Here is a 19,954-nt window from a genome sequence, read left to right as displayed (position 1 = left end):
ACCTTGAAGCGTCATGAACTAACTTGAGCTGTTGGATTCTGTGGAGAAACGTTCAAAAGGGTCTGTGAAAAAGGCACTGTGGTGAGTCGCATTATGCACCCGAGCGTAAGGAGCAAGATATCTGCCACCAGCCCAGCTTGGCCTGGATTGCCTCTGTTTTAGTTCCCCTGGTTAGTGCTTTTCTCCCTAACCACTCTTGTGACTGTGATAATGTGAGTAAGGGCGGAGTTGCTAATGATCTATGTGTGAGGTAAGCTGGTTTGAGGGAGGAAATCTATGGACCTAGTCATTTTCCTTGGTGGTAAGCTTTCAGGGGTGCAGAGATGGATCTTCCTGGGGCCTTTTCTGGTCCCAGGAAGATATCGCATAGATGGGACCTCCCAAGACACACATTGAATCTTTAGGCCTGTTTTTCCTATTATGAGGTACGAACGAGTTTCTTCACTGATGGGGATGATGCTTATCTGAGAAGAAATTGTGAAAGGTGGTGTAGTGTAGAGGTGTGGCTTAAGCTTTTAAGTTTTCCTCCAGGTTTTTCCCCTAAGCTTCCTACTTCGGACGGCCTACTTACATGATACTAGTAGGTGATGTCCGGCTAACAACTTCCTAAATATACCTGCAAGCCAGATCAGTGTCTCTTTTCTCTGTATTCCCATGGAAATCAAGAGTCCCGCCGAATTTTCCATCGAAACAGTTGATTTGTGTTGTCTCTAGGAATTCTAAAGGGCGTACCGTTGCTTCCTAACCGGTGTCATTTGGGAGATCCGCCTCTGTACGTTCAAATGATTAATTTTGAGACTTTGCTCATGTGTGCAGTAAACCCTTGAATTCCCTAAGACCTTCCTTTCCTCCATCTCCTACCCCATTAAGCCCGCTTCAGTTCATCTCCTGAATTTCTTTGGAATCTGTCAGCCAGCTCTTCCTCAACTTCCTAATACTGAACTTGCCTGTCTGTTGCGATTAGGTCCTAACTGGTGTCCATATATCTTGTTTCCTTCCAATCCACTCTTCACACAAGAAACCTTCAAAGCAAGTTGGAACGTTGCTCATAAACATCGCTCACAAGCATTGTTTTGAGAATAGAAAACACACTGTTGGCCTTTAAGACTCTGCGTGGTCTAGAATCCTCTCTGCTTCTCTAGCCCCATCTTGTGCCACTTTTGCCCTCACTTTCTATGCTTCAGATACACTGAATTAACCTTAGTTCTCACTCATCTGACAGAAGTCAGTTCAGATACTATTTTTCACTGTGATTCCTAGCATTAAGGAATTTGATTATCAGGTTTTGTATGAGGACTATTTCATCAGGGGTACAGAAGTTCTGGCCATCTCTGGTTTTGGATATCCCTTATTTGTTGAGACCTTTGCGTTGTTTGGTTGCCTTTTGTCTGTTTTCCAGATGGGAAAACAGGAACAAGGGAAGTATAGGTTATTACTAGGTGGGGTTGAGCAAGTGGAGCAGCAAACTGCAAAGCAGAAAGAAGAGGGACGTACTATAGAGGGATATGACTTCCATCCTCAAGGCGCCTGCATCCTGTGCAGGGAGACAGCCTAACATAAAATGAGCCTAACAACAAATATATTGACTTCTTACTAAAAATCTCCAGTTCATAGAACCGAGGGGTTTGTACCTTCTCCTTTAAAAGTGATAGTCCTGGGACTTCCCCGGTGGTCCCGTGGTGAAGACTCTGCGCTTCCAATGCAGCAGGCGTGGGTTCAATCCCTGGTTGGGGAGCTAAGATCCCACATGCTGCGCAGCCAAAGAAATTTTTTTCAAAAGTTATACTCCTGTATTATTGGCTTTAGTGGTTTAGATTTTGTTTTACTGTTAAGAAGATTTCAGTTTATTTACCGGGAACAAACAACACATAATGTAAGAATAGTTTCCCAGAAACGATTTCCATCATTCTCTTCCTCCCTTTCTCCCGCAGACTGGTGTTTCACCTTGACAAGTTCTCTGTCATTCCATAGGAAAGCTGTCTGGCTTGGAGGTTGCAATCCCAGGGAATTTTTCATCAGCGGGGAAGTCTCCATCACTACAGAGGAATCAAGGGAGAAGTCAGTCCCTGGTAAGTGAGATGCTCCCCCTAAACACCAACACAGCAGTCGTGTACCTTTCAAGGGGTTCAGGGGCAAGATGGGCAAGGCATTTCTACTAACTCTTCTTAAGGATCACGGACAGTGCCCTATGCTACGAGGTAAGCGGTGACTGCTGTAGTTCTTACTGGTGATCCTTTCCTGTCACTGATTCTCGGCTTTCTTTGTATTTCATAGGACTGTTGTCAGTCCAATACAAAATGAGTCTTATTTTTAAAAACCTGAAATGTTTTACAGAGCCTAGCATTCTCATATAGGGTCCTTTCCATTCTCCCCACTTTCCCGAGAGGCCAAGAACACTTCACACCATGAACTAGGAGAGGGGGTAGAGCCCTTTCTGATGAAATACATCAACAAAGACAGAGCCTTAGCCTGCTTGCTCTCTGGACAGGATCTCGGACCACAAGGTCTTCAATCCTGGTATAAATGAAGGAAGTGAGGACAGTTCAACTGGCACTCTCATAACAAGAGTTCTGAAACACCTTCCGAAGAGACTATAGCAGTAGATGAGGGAAGGGAGTGCTACAGTGTGGCAGTACAGGGGGAACGATCGGCTACAGCAGTGAAAAGTGTGGTACCGATTGGTGTGCTCTCGGGGTTCTTGTACATGTAGCATAGATGACCTCTACGGTGGCCCTCCCACCTTCCCACCTGCATTAGGTGTTCTTTTTTTTGTAATTTATGTTTATGTATTTATTTATTGTTTGAACTTATTTATTCTACGTATTTATTTTTTTGGCTGCACTGCGTCTCTCATTGCTGTGCACGGGCTTTCTCTAGTTGGCGGCTAGCGGGGTCTACTCTTGGTTGTGGTGTGCGGGCTTCTCCTCGCGGTGGCGTCTCTTGTTGCGGAGCATGCGCTCTAGGCGCGTGGGCTTCGGTAGTTGCGGCTCACGGGCTCTAGGATGCAGGGTCAGTCGTTGTGGCACATGGGCTTAGTTGCTCCACGGCATGTGGGATCTTCCCAGACCAGGGCTCGAACCCGTGTCCCCCGCATTGCATTGGCAGGCGGATTCTTAACCACGGCGCCACCAGGGAAGCCCTAGGTGTTCTTACATAGAGTCTAAAAACAGAGAGCACTGAGAGAAGGTAGTGGTTATTAAAGGCTCAGGATCTAAATTCTACCTGTCTCTACACCCCTTCCCAGCTGTCGATTTGACCCCATTTTTGAATGCCGACCTCATTCTTCAACTTTCTCTGCCGTTTGTGTACTCACCTTGAAAACTTGTTTCTGTGATGCGTTGAGCAGACACAGGGTGGCAGATTGCAGAGGTGGAAGCTGGTGGTCGGATATTTGTGGGCTGAATCTCCTTCAGTCCCATTCCCATTTCTGGTTGCACAGAGGCCCTACTTCCTGTGTATGACACAGAGCCATAGGATTGCGGGCAGGAGCCAAGTTCTCCATACAGTAAAGACCCCAGTGTGCCTTGGTTATAGTAATATACCTGGCTTCCTTCCTGGTAGGTAAGTGACAGGTGGCTCTGCCCCTGATTTGGAATCTGAGATGGTGTTCCCTGAGCAAGGCTGGCAGAAAGCGATGGATGTAGAGGGACCATGTTCTTGGCGTCTGAAGTTTTATCATACTGGGCTGCCAGAAACATGGAGGAAGCAGCTGTGTGGCGGTCAGTGAGTGCCAGAGTAAAGTCTCCGAGTGAAGAAGAATTCTTTTCAGTGCTTGCTGTGATGTCCCACTCAAGAACACCTGGATAGGAAGCAGCTGAAGTGGAGATCTGGCTGTGGTCAGTAACTCCAGATAACATAGTCGTGCTAGAATGTTGGTAAAGGTAGGCACTACCCATGAGTGTCTGGAAAGGGGTACCAGTAGCCGATGCCGAACTGACGGCAGGGGCAGAGACTCTGGAGAAGTTGCAGACGCTTCGTGTTAGGGAAGTTGCATTGCTACAACAGATTTTTAAGCAACAGAGCAATCCAGCCAAGTTTATATTTTAGAGAGAGAACATCTTCCATGTGGAGGATCAGTTGAAATAGAAGAGATTGTTAGAATTGTAGGGCGGTAGTATTCCAGGCAGGAGATGACGAATGCCAGACACCACCTAGTCACAGACATAGCTTTTGCAGAGATCAGCTACATGTTGTTGTTTTTTATTTACTCTCTCATATAATTTTTTTTAAGTCCTGGACCACAAAATACTGTGGCATCGTTGGAAAAATCTGAGACTCGATTCTAGTCTTTTTTCTGTTTGCCTGCTCTGCAGCTTGGGCTTACGTTCTCAAGCCTTACTTTTTCATTGTGAAATAAGAACGGTGCTACTTAACCCGAGAACTCCCCAGGCACATAGACCCGTGGCGTGTGAGGAGCAGTGAAGGAGAGAAGGAATGGAAGTGCTTTGGGGACCCCAAGAGCCCTTCAGAAACCGTTTGTTCTTTTTAATATTGAGCATTAAAAGTGAAGGCATTCCATTTGTTTCACTCAAAAACAAATTCTGTTCTTCTGATAGCCTGTTTTTTTTTTCCACTCCCTTTTTCTATAGTCAGATCAGTTCCTGATGGGCATTCTCCAGTCCACACTATTGCATCTGATTGGAGGCTATGCAAAATTTCCCAGAGACAATGAATTTTGACTGTATAGTAGTTAATTCTTTATAGTACGTTCCTGCAAAAACACTCTTTTCTTCAGAGTTTTTCCTTTTCAGGATAGTGGTAGTGTTGTGGTAACTAATAAAGGCTACTCTTCAGAAAATTGTATAACTCGTTTTTAGTGTATCTACTTCGCTTACTTAATTCCATATTCCCTGTTTTCTAGACAGACTTCTTGGTGTCCACTGTACCCATGGTTTCAACAGGACTGGCTACCTCATGTGCAGGTGAGTTGCCAACCCCAAGAGGCAGAGCATGTTTAAATTGTTCTGTTTACAATAGTAATGTAAGCTAATGTAAGCTGAATGCAAAAAATGCAGTCAGAGAAGTGTATGAAGTGGAAGGCAATTTTGCCCCCTACTCAGATGTTACCACCAGTAATAATTTAGCACATATTTTTTCAGACGTAAAAAATGCAGATATAAGCATATACAATGGTCCCTTGGTATCTGCAGGGGGATTGGTTTTAGGACTCCCCATGGATCCGAAAATCCTCGGATGCTCAAGTCCCGTATGTAAAATGGTGTAGTACAGTCGGGCTTCCATATCTGCAGGTTATGGAACCGTTGGATATACAGAACTGACTGTACCTGTGATTTAATGGTATAGTGTTTTAGACATTCTGGTTTATAATTTAATATATGGAGGACATCTTCGTCTGACAATATTTGGAGACCTCATTCTTATTTATTTATTATTCTTTTTTTTCCTCCAAATTTGCTTTATGTAGTTGGATATAAATAAATGAGCACAAACTTAAGCAAGATACATGTAACAATTTAATAGAACCTGATACTCTTAATTCTTTCAGTGTTTCTCCAACTCATCATGGGGCTCGTAAGAAAAGTAACCAACATGGATACTACTACAGTTGAATGTCAAATCTTTAAGTGCTTAGGACATACTAAATCCTTGTATAATGCACTTATGAGGAACCCTTCAAGAGACTTGTGTTTTGTATGTAGCAAAAAGTGTTAAGAGTCAAATATTCAACTCAGTATAAAATAATAAGAAACACTTCTGATTTGTTAGGTTGAGATTGCTTCTCCTTTTACTAATGAATGATTGTTTTAGCTGTAATATCACTGAGCTGAACAAATATGTCACCTTGGAGTACATAAGGAAAAATAAACACATGCTAAATGGGTAAAACATTACAACTACATCTTTACTAGACCATCTCTACTAACGCTTCAGAAACTTAGAGATTTAGAGTGTTCTTACGTTAATTGCAAGAAAAATAGAAAGAGAGAAATTCCTTCTTTTTTGAGATCACAGCTGTGAAGTCGTGATTATACAAATTCTTCATTTGTGTGCAAAACATGAAACACATTTCTCTTAATTCTCCCTGCTTAGAATTGTCAGTCAACTAGCAGGACTTTCCTTCCAAGAAACAAGAGACTGAGATGTGTTTTATATAACTTCAATAACCTCAGCACTACAGTAAGAAGACATGCAGTATCCTTTTGCTGTGCTTCAAGACAACAGGGAAGGAGGTCACAGGAAAGAAGAAATCAAAATGGTTACAACTGAGAAACTTTTCTCAGTGTAACCATGGTGCCACTTTCATTTTTACATAAGCATGGTGGCATAATTCAAGCTCAATACATCAGAATTCTTAATATTTAAAATTTACCTTGACTTTTAATTATCACCATGTTAACAACCAAAATAATTTGACGAAACTCATAAGAAAGGGTAATGTTAATAAACCCCACTTTACTAGAGTTAGTTTCTGGACACATTAGCTCATTTTTTTTATAGAAGAGGGACAGTGAATCTCAGTTGGCTTACAAGCTAGGAGATCACTTTGAATTCTGCATTTCTTAACTGCAAACAGATATAGCACTTGTAACAGGTTATAACTGGTTTTCAGCTGGTTTTCAAGCACAGAGCCAGCCCCAACAGTAATAGTACACTATTGAAAAAGACCTAAGGCAATGAATTCCATTTCCAGTGGAAAGAAAGAATCGTATGGTCTTGGACAAACAATTCTGATGGTTTACTTAACAGTCACTTAGTAGTTCTTCCTTGCTCATAGAGCTTTATGACTTTTTTGAGGAGTGAAGCATTCAGCTTGAGTGGATAAATCCTTGTTAGGCTAAGACAATCATTATCATATCCCTCTTTGCCATGAATTGTCTTACGAATGGTCATATCAGTCTGTTTTGGCAAATGAGTAATTAAGGGAAGGCTGTTATTGTGCTTATGAGAATGATATTTTTCTCTGAGAAAAGATAAATAGGCATTAGGAAAATGACCATTTGGGCTCTTTTTCTGCTTCCTCCTTGTTTTGTGAGAATATGATATTTGGTTTTACAGCAGCCATCTTGTGACCCTGAGATGATCATATGCCAATAATGACAAATGGTAGATTAGAAAGAACCAGCAAAGACAGAAAACAGCAACATCAATAGTAACAACAATCACAGCAAAAGAACAATGGGACCTTAACTTGTGGAGTTCCTATAAAGTAAAAAATATAAGTGCTCTATGTTTATTCTAAAACAAAAAAAGAACTATGCAAACCAGCTTAAAACTCCTTTTTTTGTGCCAGTGTTCTAAAATGTGGCTTTTCATAAAACCTTGACCCAAATGCCAGCAACTTCAGAAAAGAATTTGGGTAGGGGGAAGAAGAAAGTTATCTCACTTAGGAAAAACAACCACTATCTTTATCCTAATCTTTGGCACACAGTTGAAACATATATAGCTGCTGTAACACTTTACACAATTCCTATGTACTGGAGGAATAACAAGATCTAAATAACAATTATATTTTTCAACACTGGGTGAAGGCTTTACATAAAAATACCATCCTCCTTTTTCCCCCTAAATTTCTAAAATATCACGTGCTTTTCCCCAACATCTGCAGCCGTTCAGGAATTTTTAGGAAACTTTCATGCATGATCTTAATTCCTAATCCCTGGCTCTTTGGGCTCAACCACAAAAGATCAAAACCACCAAAAATGATGGTTCACTTGAAGTCAGGTGAGAGACACTGGCTCAGTTAGTCTCGTAGGACAAAAGCAGTGCTGCATCAACTGTCTCCATGCAGGAGGGGCACGTGAAGGATCTCATCAGCCAGTCATCTGTACAGCCCAGGTGATCTGCATACACAGCAGAAATCAAATTGGGTTCTCATAAACAAAGTGCATCATACAGATCACACACTCCCCGATCTTTTTTTTAAATATTTGTTTTATTTTATTTATTCATTTATTTGGTTGCGCCGGGTCTTAATTGCAGTCGGTGGGCTCCTTAGTTGTGGCATGCAAACTCTTAGTTGCGGCATGCATGTGGGATCTAGTTCCCTGACCGGGGAACGAACCCGGGCCCCCTGCGTTGGGAGTGTGGAGTCTTTAGCCGCTGCACCACCAGGGAAGTCCCCCGGATCCTTTTTTCTGATCCATTTCTTCCAGGGTCATAAACTCCTTCAGGCTGATGCTGTATGAGGCCTATTCTTTGAGCTATCCTAATTTGCTCCTCTCAGCTGAGGTGCTAGGCGAGTCTGACTAGGTGTTGGATGAGAGACCAAAACTGGAACTTGATCCAGATATGGCAGCAGCAGCTCCTGATCCAGCTCCGTCCCCTTGCCAAAGCTAGCCCAGTCGGATTGAGACTTGTGAGGCAGGGAGATGTCATCCGAAGTGGGGGACTTAAGGCAGTTCCCCATCTTCCGGGGCTTGAGTGTGTGATCTGTGTGCTGTTTTGACAGTCTCCCAACCTCATTCTTTTTTTTTTTTTTTTTTTTTTTTAATTAGTTTATTTATTTATTTATTTTTGAATTTAAAAAATTTATTTATTTTTTATACAGCAGGTTCTTATTAGTTATCTATTTTATACATATTAGTGTATATATGTCAATCCCAATCTCCCAATTCATCTCACCACCACCGACCCCCGCCCTGCCCCGCTTTCCCCCCTTGATGTCCATACGTTTGTTCTCTACATCTGTGTCTCTATTTCTGCCTTGCAAACCGGTTCTTCTGTACCACTTTTCTAGATTCCACATATATGCATTAATATATAATATTTGTTTTTCTCTTTCTGACTGACTTCACTCTGTATGACAGTCTCGAGGTCCATCCACGTCTCTACAAATGACCCAAGTTCGTTCTTTTTTATCGCTGAGTAATATTCCATTGTATATGCGTACCACATCTTCTTTGTCCGTGCACCTGTCGATGGGCGTTTAGGTTGCTTCCGTGACCTAGCTATTGTGAATAGTGCTGCAGTGAACATTGGGGTGCATATGTCTTTTTGAATTATGGTTTTCTCTGGGTATATGCCCAGTAGTGGGATTACTGGGTCATATGGTAATTCTATTTTTAGTTTTTAAGGAACCTGCATACTGTTCTCCATAGTGGCTGTATCAGTTTACATTCCCACCAGCAGTGCAAGAGGGTTCCCTTTCCTCACATCCTCTCCAGCATTTGCTGTTTGTAGATTTTCTGATGATGCCCATTCTAAGCGGTGTGAGGTGATACCTCATTGTAGTTTTGATTTGCATTTCTTTAATAATTAGTGATGTTGAGCAGCTTTTCGTGTGCTTCTTGGCCATCTGTATGTCTTCTTTGGAGAAATGTCTATTTAGGTCTTCAGCCCATTTTTTGATTGGGTTGTTTGTGTTTTTAATAGTGAGCTGCATGACCTATTGATATATTTTGGAGATTAATCCTTTGTTGATCGGTTTATTTTTTTTTTTAAGGCTGCATTGTTCCTTTGCTTACTGATGAACATGTACAAGTCAGAAGTTTTTGATATTATAAAACATCAAAGTAATGAACATTCCTGTGTGAACATCTTTGAATATATATGCTTTGTCTCAGTTAACTTCACTCAGAATGGGACTTCTGCATCAAGGAGTTTATGCCCTTATGCTTTTTGTGGGTGTTGCTACACTGTACCAATGTATGGTTGTTCATGCAGGAAATACGTATTGAGCATCTGTTATGTTTAAGCACTGTGCTGGGTGCTAGCAAAAAGACTTGAGAAATTTTGTGAGTGAGGAGACTTGACCTGCCTGCCCTTTGTGAATTCTAGCAGTCCAGAGAGGGAATAGCTATTCAAGAATCACACTCTGCATGTAGAATTACAACTCTGACAGGTGCCAAGGAGAGGGACATGGTACCATGAGAGCATATTTTAGGGAGGATTTGATCTCATCATGGAGATTAGAGAAGGTTTAGGGATGTTTCAGCTGATATCTGAAGGATGAGTAGGTATTAACCAGATAGGGACGTTGGGGAGAGATTTCTGAGCATAAGGAATAGCAAAAGACCCTCTAAGAGGAAAGCATATGCTGTGTTGGAGGAACTGGCCAGGAAGGTGGGGCCGTTGGGGGAGCATGTCATTATAATGGAGCTGCAAGTGTGGGTAGGAGCTCGATCGTGCAGGCTTATGTTTAAGGTTTCAGACTTGAAGAGTAATAGAAAACCATTGAACTATTTTTGTTGAAGGTGAGTGTGTGGAACATACCCAATTGCATTTTCAACCTATCGTTTTGCTACCGAGTGGAGAATACACTGCAGGGAGAAAGAGTGGAAGCGAGGAAGCAAGTTAGGAGACTTGTGTAGAAATTGGGCATAATGGTGGCTTGGACCAGGGTATGGTGGTCATTTTGGTGGAAAGATGTGGACAGATTCTAGAGGTATGTAGGCAGTATCATTGTCAGCACTGGTGGTGGGTTGAGGATGAGGGTGAGGGAGAAATAGCTGTCAGTGATGGTGATTCCTAAGTTTCTGGCTCCTGTGGTTGATTAGATAGGGTTTTTTAGATATGATGTTAATATTTGTCCTAATTTGTCTTTTGTTATTTGTTGGTTCTTGATGAATACTCTTGTCATATTAAGTCTCCTGTTTTTAGTGTACAAAGCATTTTGACCGAAACTGACCGTTGTATGTTATCAGATAACTTTTTAACATCTGCCAGTTTGGTCCTGTATTTTATTCTCTTTCATTTATTGATTAAATTGTTGTATTAATGTAAATAACTATATTAATAGATTTTCTAAAGTTGCGTTATCCTTGCATCCTTGGTCCTTGGAATAAAGCCTGTTTTTTTTTTTTTTTTTTTTTTTTTTTTGGCTGTGTTGGGTCTTTGTTTCTATGCGAGCGCTTTCCCTAGTTGCGGCAAGCGGGGGCCACTGTTCATCGCGGTGGGCGGGCCTCTCACTATCGCGGCCTCTCTTGTTGCAGAGCACGGGCTCCAGACGCGCAGGCTCAGTAGTTGTGGCTCACGGACCCAGTCGCTCCGGGGCATGTGCGATCTTCCCAGACCAGAGCTCGAATCCGTGTCCCGTGCATTGGCAGGCAGATTCTCAACACTGCGCCACCAGGGAAACTCCGGAATAAAGCCTTTTTGTAGTCATGGTATATATCATGCTTTAATAATTATTGATTAGATATGCTGATATTTTCTTAGGATTTTTCTATCTGTATTTGTAAAGCACAATTGGACCTTTTTTTGCAAAAACTTGATTTTCTTTCCTTTTTATTTACAAATGACTCGAATTTTGTTGTTTTGTAGATATTTGATTGATGTAGAAGGCATGTGGCCAGATGATGCAATTGAATGTAAGTATAAGGGTTGTCACTACTTTTCCCTTGTTATAAAATTTGAAGGGAGAAATGTAAGGGAATTTCTCAAATTTTGGAAAAATAGAAAAGTCTGTAATTCATTTGTTCTGACATACGATAACCTTTTACCAAAAGTTTATAAAGGGATGTATCTGGAAATAGCAAGATATAATAGCCTGAATAATTAGTCAGTGGATTTCAGCATTTTTTTTTTCTTTTTAAAATTTATTTAATTAATTAATTTACTTTTGATATTATATCCACTGCCCCACCAAGGAAGTCCCTTTTTCTTCCTTCCTTCTTTCCTTCCTCCCTTCCTTCCTTCCTTCCTTTAAAGCTCCAAGTCATTTAAAATACATGACTTCTTACTAAAAATCTCCAGTTCATAGAACCAAGGGGTTTATAACTTCTCCTTTAAAAGTGATATTCCTGGGACTTCCCTGGTGGTCCCGTGGTGAAGACTCTGCGCTTCCAATGCAGCAGGCGTGGGTTCAACCCCTGGTTGGGGAGCTAAGATCCCACATGCTGCGCAGCCAAAGAACTTTTTTTCAAAAGTTATATTCCTGTATTATTGACTTTAGTGGTTTAGATTTTTTTTTTAATGTTTAGAAGATTTCAGTTTCTTTACCAGGAACAAACAAAACGTAATGTAAAACTAGTTTTGCAGAAACGATTTCCATCATTCTCTTCTTCCCTTTCTCCTGCAGACTGGTGTTTTATCTTTACAAGTTCTCCGTCATTCCATAAGAAAGCTGCTCGTCTTCTGGTTTCATAAGAGATGGTGAACAGTGGTAAAATATCCAGTTGACCGAAATTTCTAGAGTACACTTCAGGGAGCGAATGATGGGGTGGAATGTTGGGGCAGAGTGAGAGATACAGATTCTGGTGAGACTGAGAGTCATGCACAAAAATTACTGGGCTGTGGTGAAGGGAGAACAAAACTAAATCAGGTTCCTGCTGGTGGACAGGAAGCCAAGATGAAGAAGAATGGTGCGTAGCTAGGCAGTGTAATTAGGCCCCTAAGTGCTGTGTCTCCTGATAGTAATTATGAACAGAAACCAAATAATAGTTACTAATAACATGGAGGTGACCAATCCTTGAGAGCTGAGGCAGAGAGAAGGAAAGATGGCATTATGCCTTGTCTCTGGTGCCTTGAGTTTCCCAGGCTGGTTTGTGACCAATCTTGGGTGAAATCATAACTAAGTCATTTCTGCTAAGGTGATCAGCTTTCGTGGGGTCCTTTCTCTGCACTCTGTCCAATGGTAAAGCCCACTGGTTTATGCCTCCTGGAAAACAGTTATTCCAAAGCAGTATAAGTGAAGCATTGATGAAACAGCCATGAAGAACATGTTTCCACATGGCCTCGCACCACCTTTTCAAAGTGCTGTAAAACTTTTTTCATCCAAAAATCAGTAACAGAAAAGGATTGGGATCAAATCCCGTACAGAGGTAGTGTAAGAAAAAAGAGAATAAGGAGCAGAATAGCATGTCTTCAGACAATAAAATCAAGTTGGAAAAGACAGGTCCACAAAACAGATCAAAACTGTAACCTATTATTTCAAAGTGGGCTAAAAGATGTTAGGAAAAACAATGCGAAAGATGAAAGAACATGGATCGAGGAGGGAATGGGAAGTTATTGTTTAGTGGCTATAGAGTCTCTGTTTGGGATGGTGGAAAAGTTCTGGAAATGGTAAATGCTGATAAATGCCACCTATGGGTGTTTGGTTTTAGTTGATCTTCTTCCATGAAAGGGTTTGGAGAGATTCAGAAGCTATGCTGCTGCCTCCATCTTTCTGATGTCCTGCTCAATCTTTTGACATAATTATTTTGAATTTGCACAGTGGTGATGGTTGCACAGCATTGTGAATGTATTTAATGTCACTGAATTGTATACTTGAAAATGGTTGAAATAATAAATTTTGTTTTATGTATATTTTACCATAATAAAAAAAAGATGAAAGAACAGCATAAACCAGAATTAGGTAAGATGATAGAACTCAAGACAGAATTCAAAATAAAAGAAAAAAGTTTCAGAAATGAGGACTAAATTTAAAATAATACAAGAGTGGGGACTTCCCTGGTTGTCCAGTGGTTAAGAATCCACCTTGCAGTGCAGGGGATGCAGGTTCGGTCCCTGGTTGGGGAACTGAGATCCCACATGCTGCAGGGCAACTAAGCCCGCACGCCGCAACTACTGAGCCCACGTGCTCTGGAGCCCACGCGCCACAACTGGAGAGCCCACGAGCCGCAAGGAAGAGCCCACGCACTGCAACAAAGAGCCCACGTGCTGCAACTAATACCCGACACCTCCAAAAATAAATAAGTTAATTAATTAAATAAATTAAATAAAATAATACGAGTGAATGAACATAATGGATAATGCCTTAAGAGAAACAAACAAGAAGAGGAAAAAATTTTTTTAAATCAAAAAGAAGATAAAAAGAATTTTAGAGAAATGGCAAACATAACAGATAGGCAAGAAAGAGTCAGGACAGCTCTGAAAAGAGAAATATAAATACGTATAAGGGGCTTTCCTGGTGGTGCAGTGGTTAAAAATCCTCCTGCCAATGCAGGGGATATGGGTTCGATCCCTGGCCCAGGAAGATCCCACATGCCATGGAGAAGCTAAGCCCGTGAGACACAACTACTGAGCCTGTGTGCCACAACTACTGAAGCCCACGCGCCTAGAGCCCGTGCTCGGCAACACGAGGAGCCACCGCAATGAGAAGCCCGCTTGCCGCAACTAGAGAAAGCCTGCGCACAGCAACAAAGACCCAAAGCAGCCAAAAATAAATAAATAAATACATTAAAATATATATATACGTATAAGAATCTGTTATACCATAAAAGTGACATTTCAAATCAGTGGGACAGATTAGTCAATAAGTTGTGATACATAAATGTTGGGGTATAAATATTTCTCTGGAAGGATCCACAGCACGGCCAAAGCAGATGTCTCTGAGGAGGGAAATGTGTGGCTGGGGAACGTGGGGAAAAGGGTCACTTTTCATTGAATACCCTTGTGTACCTTTTCTAGTGTTCTGTCATGTGAATCTATTACCTCTGAAGTTTGCCTGAGTTCAAACCCCAGTTCCCCCAATTGCTAGCTCTTAATCTAGGGCAAACTCTTCACACTCTCCAAGCCTCTTAATCTGTGAAGTAAGGTCAGTAACTCAGCCTGGTGCTGCCTGGCACAGAATAAACTCTCAAAAAATGGACATTATTAGTGAAAAAAACCCAAATGCCCATCAGTGGATGAATGGATTTTTTTAAATGTGGTGGATATGTGAAATATTATACAGCCATAAAAAGGAATGAAGTACTAACACATGCTACAACATGGACGAACTTGAAAACATTATGCTAAGTGAAAGAAGCCAGAGACAGCGGTCACATTTGTATTATTTCATGAAATGTCCAGAAAAGGCAAAACCATAGCAACAGAAAGCAAATTAATGGTTGCCAGGGCTGAAGGAAGAGGGGATGAAGAGTGCCTGCTGATGCTTAAGGGGGCTTCTTTTTGGGGTGATGAAAACGTGATGGGTTAGATGCCGGTGATGGTTGCATAGGCTTGTGGATGTACTAAATGACACTGAATTTGCAGTTTCAGAAGGTGAATTTTATGGCATGTGAATGACATCTCAAAAAAATAATTTTGAAAATGAAAATTGCCCATTTTCCCATAGTCACTATCCACTGTCTCCATCTCTCCCTTCTCCCCACTGCATTCCTTTTCACGCCCAGCCCTGCCGCTCTCTCCCATCGTCACTCCCTCGAGCTGCCCCACGAGGCCTCCCAGGGAGCCTCTGAACCCCTGGGCGCCTGCGTCCTGTGGCTGTTGGAGCTGCTGCCCAGTGCGCGTGCCCCCACCACTCTCACCCGTGAGAGTGGACGCTTCCGTCGGATTTTTTCTCATGCGTTTCAGTAGATGGTGATGTTTACAAAAGGCGGCACGTGCCCTGCTCAATGGAGGAAGCCCCTCAAGTTAATATTTAGGCGCGTGCAGAAGTTTGATCTCGTCCACCAGTAACCTCAGGATGCTGTGCTCTGAAAGCCAGGTTGGCCGCCTACGGGCATCTGCAAATACAGAGGACTTCAGAGGCATTTGGGCCTCAAATTGAGTCCTTGTACCTCCACATGGGATGTGACCTCAGCCCTTTGCTGCACCTCTGTAAGTGAAGTGGCACAGGAATACCGGCCTTGCCTGTCTTTGCCAAGGTTAACTGAAGAGCGCATTCGCTCCCCTCGTGCTTAGGTGTTGAGTACATCGTGATTTACATACCAGGCCCTATTCGTGGGCCTCCTGATGCAGCAGTTCCCTTGGCTCTGCCCCTGTCGTCAGCTGCCCCTAGGATAACTCTGAGCCCTAGCCACTTCTCTGGTAGATTTCCCTATTCCCCCACTACAGTCACACCTGAATAAGGCAACTCAGACCTTTCAGAGATGTGTCCTGAACCTCTTGTTTTCTGAAATACCTATCTGGTGGTTGTGAGACTTAAGGCCAGCGTCCCCGAGAGACTTTTTCTATTTCTCCTAGTAAACCTAGACTCATCTTCTGTCACCTTCAACTCTACTCCAATTGTGTTCTTTCAACCCAGACCTCTGACCCTGCTTTTTACTTCTGCCATTTCATCCTCGCTCCTGCTTCCTTTCCTAAATCCATACGTCTCTTTTGGCCTTCCTAGCCCTGGGCCAAGTTCCTTCCTCTTTGCTCAGTTTTTACCCCTTTCCTTCATTCTCCCATCCAACTTTCAGTCCTTCCTTTCTCACGCCCCAGTTAGCAGCATCTCAAAATTCTTAAGGTTTATTACTCATCTATTAATTGTATTCCATTTACTTATTCAGTTCTATACCTATCTTACCTATGTATGGAAGAACAGCTGGTAGCCAAGGTGGCACCAAGAATCCTAGCAGCTCTCACTTGACGTATCCGTAGTAGACAGCAATTTCCATTTCTTTTTCCCTCTCAGTGAAAAATTGCAGCTTCCCCGAAGAGGTGTATCTGGCAGCATTCTCACGTTGTTGAGCCCGCCTCTTCATGGCCTCTCGCTCTGGCCTCTGCTCTTGTTCGATGGGCTTTGACATGACTGGCTCAGGCACGTTGGGTTCCCTCCATGGAACTCGTTGCTTGCTGAAGTCTTGGCATAGAAGTTGGGTTTGGAGCTTGGATGGGGACTGGCGCTTAGTCACAGCAGGGGGAACAGGCTTCCCGCTGGAGAGAAGCGCCAGATGAAGTTTTGTAGGGTGCAGGCCTAAGAGCAGCAGACTGAGGGGACACGAGGCTGGGTATGGTTGGTCCAAGCCGGTTGGGTTGGGTTGGTCACAGTTGGCTGAGCTGGTTTGGCGGGACCTGGCAGAGAGGCAGGAACTGGCTGGGATGAATTGACTGCAGCAGGTTGAGCTGAGTCAGTAGAACCAGGCTGGGCACGGTAAGCCCCAGCAGGCCGATGTGAGGCCAGAGACTGTGGCCTCCGAGGAGCGGGTCGAGCTTGAGGCTTGTCCCAGGCAGAAAAAGGCAGAGGTATCAACTTGACCTTCCCAGGAGGAGGCCGCTCATACTGGGATGAGGATAGACACTCTGTTTCAGCACTGCTGACTGGTTTCTGGGCTTCGACTTGAGTTTTCTCAGCACTCTTACCCTCATGTGGGGTATGCCGCCATGGCTGGATGGCTGGGGGTCTTTGGGGTTGCTTGAATTTCCCAAGAGCCGACAGGAAGAGAGCCCAGTTTTCTTATCATCCTTCTTCCCCAGCGCATGAAGAACCTTCACAGACTCCAGCATGCGCATGCCTAGGGAGGTTCGAGGCTTTTTAAAGCTCAGTTTGGTGTTTTTTTCGCTTCGTCTCGGGAATTGTTGGCTTCTCTTCTGCCTTGACTTTGTTCCCTGACTGCTTGTTCTCTTCAGCCTTGTTTCTTCCTCTGGTCCTTTTGGTCTTTTCCTGCCCGTGGCTCTTAGTTTTGCTGATCTTTCTGGATGCAGCTTTCTGAGGTTTGCCTTGAGAGTGCTTGGCCGTGTTCACAGGAGCCCTGTCACTGACTGCAGCGTGGCATGTAACCACTTCTCCCCCTAACAGGCACTCTGGATTCTTTGGCTGGATTTTGGCCTTGGGAGCGCCACTGATAGGCTCAGAGGCTTTCTGTTTGTTCTTCCTGGGTTGATCAGAGGGAACCTTTATGACACTTGGCTTTTCCTGCACCTGATTCACCTTAAAGGCTCTGGCATCTTTGGCTTTGATCCCGTTGGGACCTTGGGATTGATCAAGATCTTTCAAAGAACTAAAGAGCTGGGGAAGGTGAATATCCTCCGCCAGTGTAGTAATGTCTGCAAGACCACTGCTGGATTCGATCCCATTTTCGAGTGTCCCTAGGTCCTCACGACTCAGGCTGTTCTTTCCCAGATCAGCATTTTCAGAACCAGGCTGCTCCTCTTGGCTGAGGGGATCGGTGCAGGCCAGCGGCTGGTGAATATCAGGGATTCCTAAAGGGAGTAGTGGAGGATCTTGGTTTTCTTTTGGGATGTGTTAGGCATCCAGAATCTTTGAAAGCTTGGTTTTAATATCATCCACGTGCTTACTCTCTATTTGTCCCTGGCTTGGAGCTGGAGGCAGGGCCAGGAGACGCCTGGCACTCTGGACTGGAGCTGTCACTGAAATGTCCCCAAGTTCAGATGCTGGGTTACTCTCAAATATGTGACTGTTTCTGCTACTGCAGGACTTGGGGAGTTCTTGAGTTTGTGTCACACAAAATGTCTGGCTTGGAGGTTGCAATCCCAGGGAATTTTTCATCACCAGGGATGTCTCCGTCACTACAAAGGAATCAAGGTAAAAGTCCAGTCCCTGGTAAGTGAGATGCTCCCGCTAAACTCCAACACAGCAATCATGTACCGTTCAAGGTACATGATTGCTGTGTTGGTGTTTAGGGGCAGGATGGGCGAGGCATTTCTAGTAACTCTTCTTAAGGATCATGGACAATGCCCTGTGCTACGAGATAAGCGGTGACTGTTGTAGTTCTTACTGGTGATCATTTCATGTCACTGATTCTTGGCTTTCTTTGTATTTCATAGGATTGTTATAAGTCCAATACAAAATGAGTCTTATTTTTAAAAAACTAAAGTGTTTTACAAAGCCTAGCATTCTCATGTAGAGTCTTTCCAATTCTCCCCACTTTCCTGAGAGGCTAAGAACACTTCACACCATGAACTAGGAGAGGGGGTAGAGCCCTTTCTGATGAAATACATCAACAAAGACAGAGTCTTAGCCTGCTTGCTCTCTGGACAGGATCTCGGACCACAAGGTCTTCAATCCTGGTATAAATGAAGGAAGTGAGGACAGTTCAACTGGCACTCTCATAACAAGAGTTCTGAAACACCTTCCAAAGAGACTGTAGCAGTAGATCAGGGAAGGGAATGCTACAGTGTGGTAGTACAGGGGGAATGATCGGCTACAGCAGTGAAAAATGTGGTACCTATTGGTGTGCTCTCGGGGTTCTTGTACATGTAGCATAGATGACCTTTACAGTGTCCCTCCCACCTTCCCACCTGCATTAGGTGTTCTGTTTTTTTTTTTTAATTTGTTTATTTATTTTTTGAACTTATTTATTTTATGTATTAATTTTTTTGGCTGCACTGGGTCTTCATTGCTGTGCACGGGCTTTCTCTAGTTGCGGCTAGCGGGGGCTACTCTTGGTTGCGGTGTGCGGGTTTCTCATCGCAGTGGCTTCTCTTGTTGCGGAGTATGGGCTCTAGGCGCATGGGCTTCAGTAGTTGTGGCTCCCGGGCTCTAGAATGCAGGCTCAGTAGCTGTGGCACATGCGCTTAGTCGCTCCACTGCATCTGGGATCTTCCCTGACCAGGCCTCGAACCCGTGTCCCCTGCCTTGGCAGGCGGATTCTTAACCACGGCGCCACCAGGGAAGCCCTAGGTGTTCTCATATAGAGTCTAAAAACAGAGAGCACTGAGCGAAGGTAGTGCTTATTAAAGGCTCAGGATCTAAATTCTACCTGTCTGTACACCACTTCCCAGCTGTAGATTTGACCCCATTTTTGAATGCTGACCTCATTCTTCAACTTTCTTGCTGTTTGTGGGGCTTGCACTTTGGCATTTTCTTAAAAGCTAAACATAAACTTACCATATGACCCAGCAATTCCAGTCCTGCGTATATATGCAAAAGAAATGAAAACCTATGTCCACAGAAAAACTTTTACAAAAATGTTCATAGCAGCATGATTCACGTTATCCGGAAAAAAAAAAAAAAAATGAAACAATCCAAATGTCCAACAACTGGCAACTGGATAAACAAAATGTGGTAGAGCCATACAATGGAATACTAACCAGCAATAAAAAGGAGTACTGGTACACACTATAACAAGGATGAATCTTGAAAACATCATGCTAAGAAGCTAGATGCAAAGACTAGATATTATATAATTCTATTTACATGAAATGTGCAGAAAAGGAAAAAGGCAGATTGGAGGTTGTCTGGGGCTGGGAATGTGGATTGATTGCAAACAGGTATAAGGGACTTTTCTGGGTAACAGAAGTGTTCTAAAACTGGATTGTGGTGATGATTGCACAGCTCTGTAAATTTACTAAAAATAATTGAATTGTATACTTAAAATGGATGTATTTTATGGTATGTAAATTAAACTTCTATAAAGTGTTTTAAAAATCTCTGTAAAGATAT

At 43.0% G+C, this 19,954-nt stretch overlaps 1 protein-coding gene and 1 pseudogene across 14 annotated transcripts in view; one reads left to right on the top strand and one right to left on the bottom strand.

Moving 5' to 3' along the window:
* Nucleotides 1-19,535, top strand: part of LOC309622100 (uncharacterized protein) — a 75,180-nt gene extending 55,645 nt beyond the window's left edge. For 6 of the 13 annotated variants that reach the window (XR_014240492.1, XR_014240493.1, XR_014240494.1 and 3 more), the window contains 5 exons: nt 1,932-2,069; nt 4,862-4,922; nt 10,893-11,066; nt 11,224-11,270; nt 11,981-19,535. Coding sequence is in view for 1 of the 13 variants with exons in the window: in XM_082409273.1 (XP_082265399.1) it covers nt 1,932-2,069; nt 4,862-4,922; nt 11,224-11,270; nt 11,981-12,048 (314 nt within the window). In the remaining 12 variants the exon portion in view is untranslated. Of the gene's footprint in view, nt 1-1,931; nt 2,070-3,928; nt 4,682-4,861; nt 4,923-6,051; nt 6,394-10,892; nt 11,067-11,223; nt 11,271-11,980 lie in introns of those variants that run through there. The other 7 variants (XR_014240499.1, XR_014240498.1, XR_014240502.1 and 4 more) reach the window with 7 other exon arrangements.
* Nucleotides 6,411-9,303, bottom strand: LOC309622101 (RING finger protein 11-like; annotated as a pseudogene). Its single transcript has 2 exons — nt 8,080-9,303; nt 6,411-7,865 (listed from the first exon to the last, which is right to left on the bottom strand). The product of its transcript is annotated as an RING finger protein 11-like (transcript).
* Nucleotides 19,536-19,954: the final 419 nt, after the last annotated feature.

Source organism: Balaenoptera borealis (assembly GCF_965194805.1).
Source record: "Balaenoptera borealis genome assembly, contig: HAP1_SCAFFOLD_1520, whole genome shotgun sequence".
Lineage (NCBI taxonomy): Eukaryota > Metazoa > Chordata > Mammalia > Artiodactyla > Balaenopteridae > Balaenoptera > Balaenoptera borealis.
The sequence above is the reverse complement of the archived record's forward strand: the minus strand, read 5'-3'. Positions and strand labels throughout refer to the sequence as shown.